Below are 14,199 nucleotides of genomic sequence, written 5' to 3' on the forward strand. Positions count from 1 at the left end.
ATTATTTTCAAATTCTGTCAATCTGACAAAAAAGATTATTGCCATCTGTCTGCTGTAAACACAGACTATGCTATTTCCTGGCGAAATCGATACATAAAAAATTTACAATGCAATGTTATTAAGAAATCTCTCCTTAGTCTTCACCTAAAAATACTGAATGCTGTGATATGGTTTTAGTTTATTCACAAGTCTTAAGTCTCAAAATAGTGTGGTTTCTGTCTGGATAGAGGCTGATGATACCCTAGCTGGCCTCACCAGCCAGAATAGTGGACTGTGTCTTGTGACACATCACCGTTATGTTTTGTACAATTTGCATTACAGACAGTATGTAAATTCCTATCTAATAAATGGGATCTTAGACATTTTCAGTCGTTATAGATTTGAAAAATACTATTATTTTGAAAACCGTACATAGTTATTCACTATACATAAAGCTACTGCAGTCTTATACGTAAACATGGTCTAGTAAAAAGAAATTACTTGTATATCATTTTTGTTCAATCACAATAAGTAATTAAATTACATTTTTGTCAAGGGATTTAATCTGATTTTTTCTGTCGCTTATTCACATCTATTAGCACAATTGTATTAAGTGCTCCAATTGAAAAAAATGTGCATATGTGGAAGAGCAACTACAGTGAGACAGGCAATTTAAAACTAAGATTTATAACAGATGCTGCTATTAAATTAAAGGTACTTAATTATGTTACATTGTTCCAATTTATATAAATAAAATACATTGGTTCCAATTTATACGTATGTTCTGCGAATAAAATAATTTGTAATGGTCTCAAATGCAGACATTTTTATTCAGTCTTTCACATCATCATTCTTTATCTTATTCTTTTTTATTTCTTATTTATACATTTTGATTTGTATTGCTGGAATTTAACATTTCTTTCTTTTTCTCTAGAGCACACAAATTCTAAGAATCCATCTTGCTACTAACAGGTTTTCTTTTGTTTCCACTTTTTTTTCATCGTCTTCGTTTTCATATCATTTTTTTTTATTGCTTTTGGTAATCTCAGTGGTGATTTTTATTGAACCTCAAATAATGCTTCTCCCTTTACTTTTACATTGTTACGTTTTCACTATCCGTTCCATATTAAAGCAGCTCCATCATTTTTAAAGTATTTTAATTTTTCTGTTCATAAATTGACTGTGTTGTCTAATTTCTCTAATAGGTGGTTGTAAATGCCCTTGTAGGAGCAATTCCATCTATCATGAATGTATTGCTGGTTTGTCTGATATTCTGGCTCATCTTCAGCATCATGGGAGTAAATCTGTTTGCTGGAAAATTCTATCACTGTGTCAACACCACAACAGGCGAGATGTTTGATGTCAGTGATGTCAACAATTATACTCAGTGTGAAGAACTCATAAAAAACAATCAAAGTGCCCGCTGGAAAAATGTGAAAGTAAACTTTGATAATGTAGGAGCTGGGTATCTTGCTCTGCTTCAAGTAGTAAGTAAATTCATATTTTTTTCTTTTTGCTCTCCTTAAAGAAGTCCCAGGTAAATGGGCAACATAAGTCCGCTAAGCAGACTAAAAATAATTTCTTTATAGCAATGATGTATGGCTTACACAACAGAAACTTGAAAAAGCCTCTATTGCACTTGTAATTTTTGAATGAATAGTAGTAGAGTGACTTTTCAGACTAGACAATACAGCCTCGTCATCATGATAAAAATGTCTTTTTAAGTGGAATGATGTACAAGAATCTGTACCAGTGCTGTACAATATAAACTTCAGAAATTGATTTAATTTCTTGTTCCAGTAAAAAAGTTTCAGAGGTCCCTCTAATTATTCAAAAGGTCTCTCTTCTCCTTTACAAACTTAGTTATCTTCTAAGACAGGAAGGCAAAGAGCAGTTTAAAAGGCAGACATCCTAGCTGAGCGTCTGATCTGATGTGAGCAACTACTGCCAAGGCCTCCCATATAATCTGTTCCTGGATATCATTATAAATCCACAGCAACATCTTCGACATTTAAAATCCATTAATCTCAGCACATTTAGGCACTAGGAAATTATTTTTCCTGTCAACAGCCAGGTCAAGATAGACTGCATTTTTATTTATGTCTGTGCTCATCTAAGGAACCAGTTTATCATTAGGTAAGAACATAATAACCCAGAGGATCTCCAGTGCAGGTTTAAGAGGGGATTGATTTTTCAGAACCTTGAAGTGGGTTAGGGAAAGGAATCATAAGTAATACAACATCTGAGATTGGGGCACCCAGCATTTCGTGTAGCATGGAGACAATTCTTCCTGTAGTACAATGCTTGTACAAGGGTCTGAGTTTGGATAGTTACTGACAAACAGATCCTGACTATTAAGATCATTTCATAACACTTTTTCCTGGTACTCAGGAACAAACAGCATTTGCTCCTGAAATACATGCATTTCATTAAAAAGTACATGAAACTATGAAGACATTAAAGTGTGGTTAAATGGGAAAACACAAAAGACTTTTATTACAAAAATTATATTCATGATTCATAAACTTCTTCTTCTGTTAATGCTTTTTATGAAGACATTGTAATAAACTAAATATATATTATGCTACATATAGTGTACTAGTAGATGTTTTTGTATACTATGGCGTATTTATTCTAAAAATTATCATAACTAACACAAAGTCTGCAAATTATATTTCCCCTTCGAGTCCTTTTCTTATACTCTCTGGTACAGAGCTGTTTTTGAACTAGGTACTGAGTGTTCCTATTATTTATGCCAGAGGCTCCTAATTCTGATAGCTGATATCTGACCCCAAACACAAGCAAGCAAGTAAGCAAGCAATTATACTTAAATGATTGAGCTGTGTTGAATCACTTGTCTGCAATTTGACATACAGCTTTAGTGTATGAAGAGATGTCAGAAATATCACAGGATTTTTACTACTCCCAAGTTTTCTGAGGAAGATGTATGTGCTTGTCTCTTCTACTCAGAGTCGGTCAGTATCCCTAGACGACCTTGATTCCCAGTTTAACTACCTTGCTTGAAGAATTTTGTTTCTGAAGACAATGCAACTCTTAAGTTATGAGGTGTAGTACTGAATGATAACACAAAATCTATAACTTCAGATGTCACTGCCACTCTTGTACTAGGAATTGAAGTGAACAATTATCACCAATACTAACCTCTGAAAAAGTGTAAGATATACTTCTAAGTCTCTTGAAGCGGCATCTGAATGTTATCTGTATCACCCATCCAGTCAGCATTAGTCTTTAATTACTATATTACTACTGTGAAGCTTTCATTCTTCTTTACTTCTTTTTGTTCAGATTTTTCATTATTTTCCTTTTTAAATATTCTCTTCTTTTTCTTTTCTGCTGAGATTAAGAGATCTTCGGGCATGTATCGTGTATCATGTCACTTCTTCAGCTGAACATCTCCACTTAGCATTCTCCCTGCCCCTCTCCTGTAGTTATAGCTGTTATCAAACTCTGATACTTTTCTAACAATATGCAAAGTACACCAAAAGGTGTTAGTTGTCAACTGAGGCAGAACAATCTATGATGCTTGGCTCCAAGCATACCTTCTGTATAATCAATGGATCTCAAGATGTTACAATCACAATGTACAATCAATGGATCTCAAGATGTTACAATCACAATATAAACAAGAGAGTTAGGCAAAGTAGACTATGAAAACAAAAGAGAATAAATGGAAGGCTTACCCTTATGTTGGGCTCACCACAAAACACCAGAAGGAGGGATCTCTAGAAGAGATCCTTCCCCACTGGTAGCCAGCTCTTAAATAGGTCTAGGATTGCCTTCAGCTGTGCTCCTCTGGCTGACTCATGGCTCGCCTCAGGTGATCAATCAGAGGTTCAGGCCGTGACTCAGTAGTTCCCATACACCTTCCTAGTAAATATGTAGTACATTGCAAGATTTTCAGGATCTGAACACTCCCAGAGTGGAAATCTTCTGCTGTGGAAGCTGGCAGTTGTACTGAAGTATGAGAGCTCAGTTTTAGCAGACACAGATACAAATGCACTCCTTGGAATGGTTCCTCAGAAGATATGCTCTTTACCGGCTCATTTCAGACTTTTTTTCCTTTATTATGAATACTCGTGGAAGCCATGCCTGACAAGCAGGCACTTACACTTTCAGCTACAATCTCTCTGGTGTTCTTCAGCAAGCAGACATTCAATCTCCATGAAAATTGCTCCTTAAAGCAATTAGGACAAATCTTTTTTACTACCTAGATAAAGTTTCTACTTGAAATCAGTTTTTATAAATTTAAGCACAGCTGTTTCACAGCTCCTCGGGTCTCCTGTAAATCATACATCTCAAGAACCAACAAATATTTTAATTATAGAGTCTATTCCTTTTACTTATATGAGATTAAAACATTTCTAAAAATACCATGGAATGGTGAACATGGGCAAAACATTCAGATGCATGTTAATGTCTGCCCAGAAGCTATGTTGCAGACTCCATCAGTTCATGTTGTAAGCCTGTTAAAATGGCTGTCAGCAGAAATGATTGTAGAGCGTGCCTAAATATCTACAGTATTGATGTCTAAGTCTACCACTGGTCATCTGCAAGGTAGAAACCTGCATCTGCACACACTCTGTGTCCATGCTAAGATGTTCATAGCCCAGAGTTAATATTTTTGAAATACCTAAAAATAATTTATCAAAATATCAGTAATACTCTGAAAAATCTTTTAATATTCCTGTTTGTTCAATATGGTTTATAATTTTTTGTGTGATTTCATTAGAAGTAAACCTGCAAATTCTGAAATCTAGTTATTTTTTACACTGAATTTTACTTCTAGGCTACTTTCAAGGGATGGATGGACATTATGTATGCTGCAGTTGATTCAAGAGATGTAAGTGTAAGACTTTCAAAAATCATCTACTGATTATATTCTGATGTATTTAATTTAGTACAGAGTTAAAAATTACACATACAGTAACATAAAGAATTAACATTTTTTTCCAAGTATCTTAAGGCTTGAAAGAAACTTTCGTATACCTTCAGGAATCTTAGAAATGGTAGTTGAAAAAATTAATTCCACTTCTTCCTAGTCAAACAATATGAATTAAATTCATTTAACTTGATCTTTTTTGGAAAATGTAACATAAATGAAAAGAAACAGGCAAGATGACATTTTAATAACTTCCTTCAACTACCATGATTATATAACGTAACACTATATAACATAATTCTTATAGATTAAATTTATGTGTCTTTCATTAAAATTTAAAGCCATGCATTTCATTGTTTATTTAGGCTGACCACTTTTGTTATCCAGCTATTAAGTGCGATTAGGTTTTAAGGTTGAAGATCATAGGAATTAAAATTTTATTTTTGGCTAGAAAACTTCAACTGTGTTTACCTAGTACAAGAAAGTGCAACACAGATACCTGAACTAGTTCTACACAGCTTAGCTTATAGTCACACTAGTGACAATCAGTCATCAAACAGTGATATTCATCTGTCAGAATATATATCCTATTTAATTAACTTCAACTTCCTTATGATCAGCTTGCTGTGCAGCTGAAATGCGGACATTGTCAGAGATGTGAAACCTGGAAGAACTGAGACCACAGCAAAATCCTCCTTAGAAATTTGGCACAATTTAATAAAATTCACAGAAAAGACACTCACTGGAAGTTTATAGAAAGCATGTCCTATGCTGGGAGCTTTGTATGTACATACATAAACACATATCTATGTGCATTTACATTAAAGTTCCATAGAAATAATCATTCTGTCAGCTTCCAATTCTCCAAATACTGATGGGAAAGGATACATAGAGTCTTTTTAATAATTGAATGCTGAAATAACATATACCTATTTATAATCTGTATACACTTTCTTTTTACAGTTACTATTCTTTTGATTAATAAAATTTATAATATTTTGTAGGTAGAAGATCAACCTAAGTATGAGGACAATCTGTACATGTATCTTTATTTTGTCATCTTTATCATATTTGGATCATTCTTTACATTGAACCTTTTCATTGGTGTCATTATAGACAACTTCAACCAACAAAAAAAGAAGATAAGTATTGAAAATGTTTCTATATTGCTATAAATCATTAATTACAAAGAATTAACAATTTATTTTTATAAGAAAAAAAAGTTATTTTGCTCCTTTGGATAAAAAATTCTTTTTTAACACAATCTCTGTGATGTGATTATGACATTTGTATTTCAGCATTTTGAAACACAAATCGTTAGTCTGTTGATGGTAATTTAGAAATTGTGCAAGAGCTAAAGTGAAGATTTAAGAAGGGAATTTGTGTTATTCTTTTGATTAGATTAGCACTATTTGCCATAGAAGAATTTCCTTTCTAATTAAGAAATTAGTTTTATAAACTCTTATAAACTGTTGACACCTACTAAAGCTACAATATGACAATGTGTTGATATAATAGATACTAGTTCGCTGATTAAACAGTGGCTTAAAAATCCAATAGATCTCATAAATAGGCTTAAAGATACAAGTAAAAAATTTGCATGAAAGAATTCTGTTATTCTAACACCTGAGCTCTGAAAAATGAGATGGGCTTCTTAGACATAAAGAAATTAATTTATTATACTAGAAATAATGAAGTATATCTATAGAAGGAAGGATATTTTTCCACATACCTTTGACATTCAAGAATATTTAAAATATTTAAAATATTTATTATGCATATAATTTTATTTATGGTAATCTTTAAAATATAAAAATTACAATTGCATTTAAAATATTTTAAAGTCTCATTATTTCTGGTCTTCAATTTCTGAACAGAACTATCACATGAGAATAAGTGTAAACCTTTGCGTTATGTGAAAAAGCAACTTCATCTGATTTGGTTTTATTTGATTACTAAATAAAAAGCAGCAGTACAAAATAGAATCTATGGTAAAACTCAGTTGTGAATGATAGAAATTTTTTTGTGTGAAAATATTTTTCAATTTCCTAGGAACTGGATTTAATGATCCGTATGTGTGCCTTCCAACTCAGCATATTCTATTATTCTAAAAGAGCCACAAGGGCATCTGGGGCTACATTTACCAATAAGAATGGGCTTTTGGCTTCAATATCAACTTGAGTCAACAGTGACTTTCATGCTGTTTCCATCTGACTTAGTTCAGATTCATTAATAAGTACAATTTACTTTACACTAGAATTCAGTCTTTCTAGAATTCTGCACATCTGGCAGCATTAGCATTTCCAAACACAGTCTAATTTGAACTAGACAATTTCCAGCAATTTTAAAATTGTTAATTCGCTATGTCATGACTTGGGTTACTTTTCTGAAGTTCCCATCAACAGGGCTTTTGCCCTCAGTTTAGACTCAAACAGTTTTTTCCTTCACACATTAAACCCCAAACTTTCCCCACTTTTAGACCTGTCTAGCCTAACTGTCAATTGAGAATTTAGGACATCTCAGGCACCAGAGAGGCTTCTATGCACTAAAATCCTAATTAGCAAGTTCTTTAACAGCATTGTTACAATAAGAACCATTTTAGCCATGTCAGCAAAAGTGAACAAAAGGGCATTGGAAAAAGTCAACTGTCAGCCTCAGAAGGCACTAGGAAGGGTTTTGGCCTGTGCATGTGCTTACTCCCAATGTGAAAAATAAATACAAAAAAAAAAAATCACTTTTGTTAGATAAAACAAATGTAAATATATTATAAAATGGCACACAGGAATATTGTAGTTAAATGCTGAACACGTTAGTAATTAGTTTTGGTATTATTTCTTTACTTTGGAGGTCAGGATATATTTATGACAGAAGAACAGAAGAAATATTACAATGCAATGAAAAAACTGGGATCCAAAAAACCACAGAAACCTATACCAAGGCCAGTGGTAAGAACAATTTGACTTTAACAGCGCTAATATTAAATGTACATTTGGGAATATTATTTTACCCAACAAGAAAAAGTTATATGTCTGGAAGGAAAATATTTATTTTGTTTTTCTTGTAAGGTATAATTTCTCTTTTTTTAACTGAGTGAATAGATCTTTTGTATTTATTTTAAAAACACAGACTGATATATGAAGTTGGATTTAATAAGGTTAATGTGATAAGTTTCATAATTCCCTGACTGAGCCCGAGAAAAATAGGGTTAATTGGCTCATTTACTGGTCCTTGTTCACATTGGATAAACTTAGTGTCTTAGTGTCTTAGAGAATTTGTAGGAAGAGGGGATGTACTGCCTATTGTTGTTTTAGACAGAAGGGGGCACTGGGCAAGACAAGTGTAATCCCATGGAATAAAAGAATGCCCTGGAGAGTACAGGATGAACTGGAATATGTTCACCTCTAAGTTAAGAAAGCACTCTGCTATTTCCTGAAATTCTACAGAATTTGGAAAGGAAAACACTTGTTGCACTTTGTTCACTGGGTGGTGAACTCTCTAAGGAGAAGCATATAGCCATAAATAATTATCTAAGTAATAAAGGAAAATGAGGATATTGCAGTCATGGAGTGTTTGAGACATGCAACTTCATCTGTCCAGCAACCTCACCAAGCACAGCTAATCTAACATAGATCTCCAGGGTTTGGTATTCTAAAGCCAGCTATGGATAAGAATCAGAAAATGAGTTTCCATTTGGTGGGTGCTTATCCGGTATCAAGTCATGCCACCTTTTTTATACTAATATTATCAATTTCGGTATTATCATTTCACAATTAATACCAATCACAAATTGTTATTATCATTTCAATGCTTCTCTTTCTATTCCAACAGTCAACAGTGGTACATTTCTTCATCCACTATATAAGGCCTAGACAAAATCGAACAAGGACTAGGTGTAAATTTAACAGATATATTATGAATGGGTCTTGCGCTCCCAAGATCTTGCAGGAACTCGTTTCCCATTTGACATTTCTGAAAGCAAATATTTTCAGAGTATAAGGAGTATTCTGTCTTTGTTTTTGCAGAACAAATTCCAAGGCATGGTCTTTGATTTTGTCACCAAACAAGTATTTGACATCAGCATCATGATACTTATCTGCCTTAATATGGTCACAATGATGGTAGAAACAGATGACCAGAGTAAGGAAATGGAAACAATTTTGTCCCGGATTAACCTTGTGTTCATTATCCTTTTCACTGGAGAATTTGTCCTCAAATTGATTTCACTTCGCCATTACTATTTCACTATAGGCTGGAATATTTTTGATTTCGTGGTTGTGATTCTCTCCATAGTAGGTAAGAGCAATTCCCTTTCAAGAAAGAACTAGTGGACAGAAAAGAGAGCAGCTGTTTCAAGAATATGAATTTTTCTGTTTTCTATACAATTTGATTGATCTCTATACTTTATAGCATAAAATATGTTAAATGTTGAAATTTCCTGCATACAGTGCAGATCCTCAGTTGCATAAGTTAAGCCAATATATTCTTTCATAAAAGAAAGCACTAGGCTCATCATCAAGAACTAATCGTATCTAAGAAAAACTTCTCTTTCTGGCCTTTTTAGAACAAAGTGGAACTCAGACACTAAACTGCCTTGTCATAAAATAACTTCTTTCTTTTGCTTATTTCCCTTCTTAGATATCATATCAATATAAGGAGAACACAGTACTATTATAATTCTTTTAAATAAAAAGTAAAAAACTTGTATGATATTCTGCAATAACTAACTTTTCTAGGAATTCTGACATCACCTTACATTTCTAAAAATAAAAATGCAGAGACTTCCTATACTGATTGTTTTCAAGACAGCAAGAAACAAATGTTTCCTTAATTAATGAATGAATAAATTGTTATTTTATGCATTCTTTTTTTTCTTCTCTAGGTATGTTCTTAGCTGAGATGATTGAAAAGTATTTTGTGTCCCCTACTTTGTTCCGAGTCATCCGACTTGCCAGAATAGGTCGCATCCTGCGTCTCATTAAAGGCGCAAAGGGAATCCGCACTCTGCTTTTTGCTCTGATGATGTCTCTTCCTGCTTTGTTCAACATTGGCCTGCTGCTCTTCTTGGTCATGTTTATCTATGCCATATTTGGCATGTCCAACTTTGCCTACGTTAAGAGGGAAGTTGGAATTGATGACATGTTCAACTTTGAAACATTTGGCAACAGCATGATCTGCCTATTTCAAATTACCACATCTGCTGGCTGGGATGGCTTGTTAGCCCCAATTCTTAACAGCGGGGAGCCGGACTGTGACCCTCATAAAGATCACCCAGGGAGCTCTGTTAAAGGCGACTGTGGCAACCCTTCGGTTGGGATTTTCTTCTTTGTCAGCTACATCATCATATCCTTTCTGGTGGTGGTGAACATGTACATTGCTGTCATTCTGGAGAACTTCAGTGTTGCTACTGAAGAAAGTGCTGAGCCCTTGAGCGAGGATGACTTTGAGATGTTCTATGAAGTCTGGGAGAAGTTTGATCCAGATGCAACACAATTCATAGAATACAGTAAACTATCAGATTTTGCAGCTTCATTAGATCCTCCTCTTCTCATAGCAAAACCAAACAAGGTCCAGCTGATTGCAATGGATCTGCCCATGGTAAGTGGTGACAGAATTCACTGCCTCGACATCCTGTTTGCTTTCACAAAGCGTGTGTTAGGGGAAAGTGGGGAGATGGATGCCCTCAGAATACAGATGGAAGACCGATTTATGGCAGCCAATCCTTCCAAAGTCTCCTATGAACCAATCACAACCACATTAAAAAGGAAACAGGAGGAGGTATCTGCTCTCATTATTCAGCGTGCTTATAGGCGTTACCTTTTAAAGATAAAGGTTAAAAAAGTATCCAGTATATATAACAAAAATAAAAACAAAGAAGGAGATGGACTTGTTATAAAAGAGACAATTATTGATAAACTAAATGGGAACTCCACTCCAGAGAAAACAGATGAGAGTTCCTCTACAACTTCCCCACCATCGTATGACAGTGTAACGAAGCCAGATAAAGAAAAATACGAGAAAGACAAAGCAGAAAAGAACTACAAAGGTAAAGATGTCAGGGAAAATAAAAAGTGAAAATGTAAGAATTCTGCTTGTGGGACAGCTTGTTTACAGTCTTTGAGAATGAAGCGTCAACTGGACTCCTGCAGGAGGTTTATGCCAAACTGACAGTTTTTACGTATACGTGTGTGTGTGCGCGCGTGTGTGTGCATATATGTACATTATATATATAAGGTCAGTGCCTATAACAAAACAGTAAACCTTCATCATCAAACTGTGACTCTGTGAACCAGAGTAACAAACCTGACAAGAGGTTACTGTTTTCACTACAGCTGACACTGCTAAGAATGAGGGATAAAGTGGCTCCACAGAGAACAGGGAGCTTGAAATACGTGCAAAGCTATAGTTTTTTGTGTTTCACATATTGCAGAACATGTAGAGCAGTACTTCTATTCACTGTTTGTAATTCAATGGCTACATCTGTCATATTTTTACAAAACTGGTATTAGTGTATCATTTTTTAATTCACAGGTTGTTTACTATTATATGTGACTATTTTTGTAAAAGGGTTTTATGTTGGGGAAAGAGGTATGAGGACCAAGTGTTCTACTCTCAGATTCTCTATAACATACAGATGCAAGTGATTTGCATAGGCATGTTACGATTACCAGTCATGCCCAAATAAAAATATGACATTGCACAAAGCTAAAGATTTTAAGAACTTCCATGTTTTAGGCTTGCTTTTTAATTTGAGGCATCCTGACTATGTGTATGGATGCATACAGACTATGTACATCCAGATTAATGTGCCTAGAAAGTCTCCTCTAATTTAGAGGAATTTGCAATGACTTATTTTTATGCGAATCATTAAGCTCGAAAAAGTTACTGTGTGAAAATATTCACAGCTAAAAAAAAATATTGTACGGTTTCTACACTAGAAAAAATAGCTTCACCAAAATATACTTGGGAGTCTTTTTTCTTTTTTTTTTTTTTAAGCAGTTTTTAAGCTTTTCTCCTGGATTATTATTTAGTTACTCTGTTCTCTCATTAAGGCCAACATCCAATAAATATCTTTTGCTATGTAAATACTAACAGCATATTGCCATGCACATTTGAGCACAGAACTAAATGGCTTTGCCACACTGAATTGCATCAGACATGTACCACAGTGTGGGTAATTTGCAAAAGCTCAACAGAACATTTTGTATTCTGTGTCATTATAGATAGTTTGGAGAGCATCACTGATGCATGTCAATGCTTTTGCTGCTGTATCTTGCTCCTTCCACTGCCTCCAATGTAGGAAGCCATATGTCAGTGGTGAGTTGAATAAAGTTGTCCAACCAGACCTCGTTCTTTCAAATCATTAAGCAATAGTTTGCAGCTATTGACGAGCTTTTTTAGTTTTGCATTCTAAATTTGAACTCGCTACTATGTTGTGTAGAATCAGACTGTACAGGCCATATTTCAAACTGTTTAACCTGTTGAAAATGTGGTTAGCATATATAAATACTGTAAAGAAATACCATTTGGCAACAGTTTTGTATATAAGAAGAGTGTCTTCAAGTTTAGATCACTGTTTCTTATATTTCTTTCCTCATTCACTCAGTTTACTTTCTAGCCACAGTAATTTCAAACTGAAATCATACCATAAGATGCATATGTAGACTATCATGTTTTAATATTATATTTGCATATATTTCAATGTGAAGTAAATTGTGTAAATCTGGAACCCAGCTTATTGTTTCCAAATAGTTTATCTGGTAACCTGACATAGCAAGGAAAGTACTAGGGAAATGTGTGAATTACCAGTGCTGATCACATCAGAAGTTCCAAGATAGTCTCATTGTTCATGAAATCCTTGCTATTTTGCAGTATCTGTTTACATAGACTATTCTTATTCTTTTTGAATCACACTGCACTAGACCTCTACAAATAGGACCCACAATATTTCTCAAGAATAAAATGGCACATTTGTATAATCAAGGACAGCAGGACACTTTGCATTTCATACACAAGCTAACATTAAATGTATGATATTTCTTTTACTAATGCTTCTGACTTGTAATGTGTTGGTGAAATGCATGCAGGAATCTGTTATCATCATAAACAACATAAAAATATAACAAATGAGCCAAAAAATAAAGATTTCATTTTTTATTGTATTTGTCTCTGTTCTTTTGTTGAGTAACAAAAGATAAAAGCTGGCTATATAAGTAATAATAATGTATTCCTTATCACTAGATCTAAATACCTTATTTTTCAAATACTAACTTTTTTCACATAAAGCAATTTAGGGGAAAAAAAAAATCAAACAAATTTAACTACACTCCATTATGTCTACTTCTTTGCCACTGACATTGCTTGAGGATAACACAGGACATCTACACATCCTGCCAAGAGCCTTTCAGTCAAGCCTCAAGAATTCTTCCCAACAATGAAGGCATTGCTCAGTATCTGAGGTATTGTTTCAATAAGCCATACTGCAGTTACCAAAGTTGCCTACTATTTTTGAGGTACAGATATGTACATACTGCTTTCCACCAAAGCTCTTTTGTGAGTCTTGCCTAACATTTAGCCAAAGAGCATAACTGAAACAGGTAAAAGTTGTTTTAATTGTGCAGTGATTCCTTTTATTCCAGTAATACTAGAAAGCTATAAACACCATAATACATGGTCACACAAGGAGACAGCATAAAAAAGACCACATAAAAAAAATGTTAATAGCAATTATGTAGGATCTTAAACAGTAACATTGGAATGAAATGAATGAAATGGTTGTTTTGATGTTTTTCAAGGGCAAAACAATATAGTACATGAGAAACAAAATTACAAATTTGAAATTAAAAATTAACAGTAAGAACATTCATAAACTTGGAATCTCTTACAGAACTCTGCAAGACTGCTTGCTCTGCTTCGTTAGTACACAATTTATGCAGGAGACCACTGACAGTGCTTTCAGCTCGTGGCAATGCCTTAAAGACTTGCTTTAACCTGGACTGGAAGACAGCTTGCTTTGCTTTGAGGGCAGGTATATCCTCCTAATTACCCTGCACTTCTTCTGTGACCACTTTCTGTCCCTTCTTTCTTTTTCCACAGAAATCAATAGACAGTTTGTATATTTTATATCTCACATCACACACACACACACCCCTATGCTTTCAGAGCATTTTAACAGAAAAAAATACTGGAAAGAACCACCTACATGCTACTAGGCCAAACAGTAGCAAAGGTCATTCCAATCAAATATGACTTAATATTCCTACCACTTTGAGATTATGGTTTTCTCCACAGTTTCCAGTTAGCAAGTAAGGATTCCTTTTGGC

At 34.2% G+C, this 14,199-nt stretch overlaps 1 protein-coding gene across 15 annotated transcripts in view; it reads left to right on the forward strand.

The window, feature by feature from the left end:
* Positions 1-10,951, forward strand: part of LOC122162089 (sodium channel protein type 2 subunit alpha-like) — a 56,236-nt gene extending 45,285 nt beyond the window's left edge. For 12 of the 15 annotated variants that reach the window (XM_042822024.1, XM_042822026.1, XM_042822035.1 and 9 more), the window contains 6 exons: positions 1,185-1,466; positions 4,787-4,840; positions 5,884-6,021; positions 7,720-7,824; positions 8,902-9,172; positions 9,759-10,951. In XM_042822024.1, coding sequence (XP_042677958.1) covers positions 1,185-1,466; positions 4,787-4,840; positions 5,884-6,021; positions 7,720-7,824; positions 8,902-9,172; positions 9,759-10,951 — 2,043 coding nt within the window. Of the gene's footprint in view, positions 1-1,184; positions 1,467-4,786; positions 4,845-5,883; positions 6,022-7,719; positions 7,825-8,901; positions 9,173-9,758 lie in introns of all 15 variants that reach the window. The other 3 variants (XM_042822038.1, XM_042822029.1, XM_042822036.1) reach the window with 1 other exon arrangement.
* The last annotated feature ends 3,248 nt before the right edge of the window (positions 10,952-14,199 follow it).

The sequence above is a fragment of the Centrocercus urophasianus genome, unplaced genomic scaffold (genome assembly GCF_019232065.1).
Source record: "Centrocercus urophasianus isolate 14NV4802_14NV808 unplaced genomic scaffold, USGS_Curo_1.0 seq_20, whole genome shotgun sequence".
Lineage (NCBI taxonomy): Eukaryota > Metazoa > Chordata > Aves > Galliformes > Phasianidae > Centrocercus > Centrocercus urophasianus.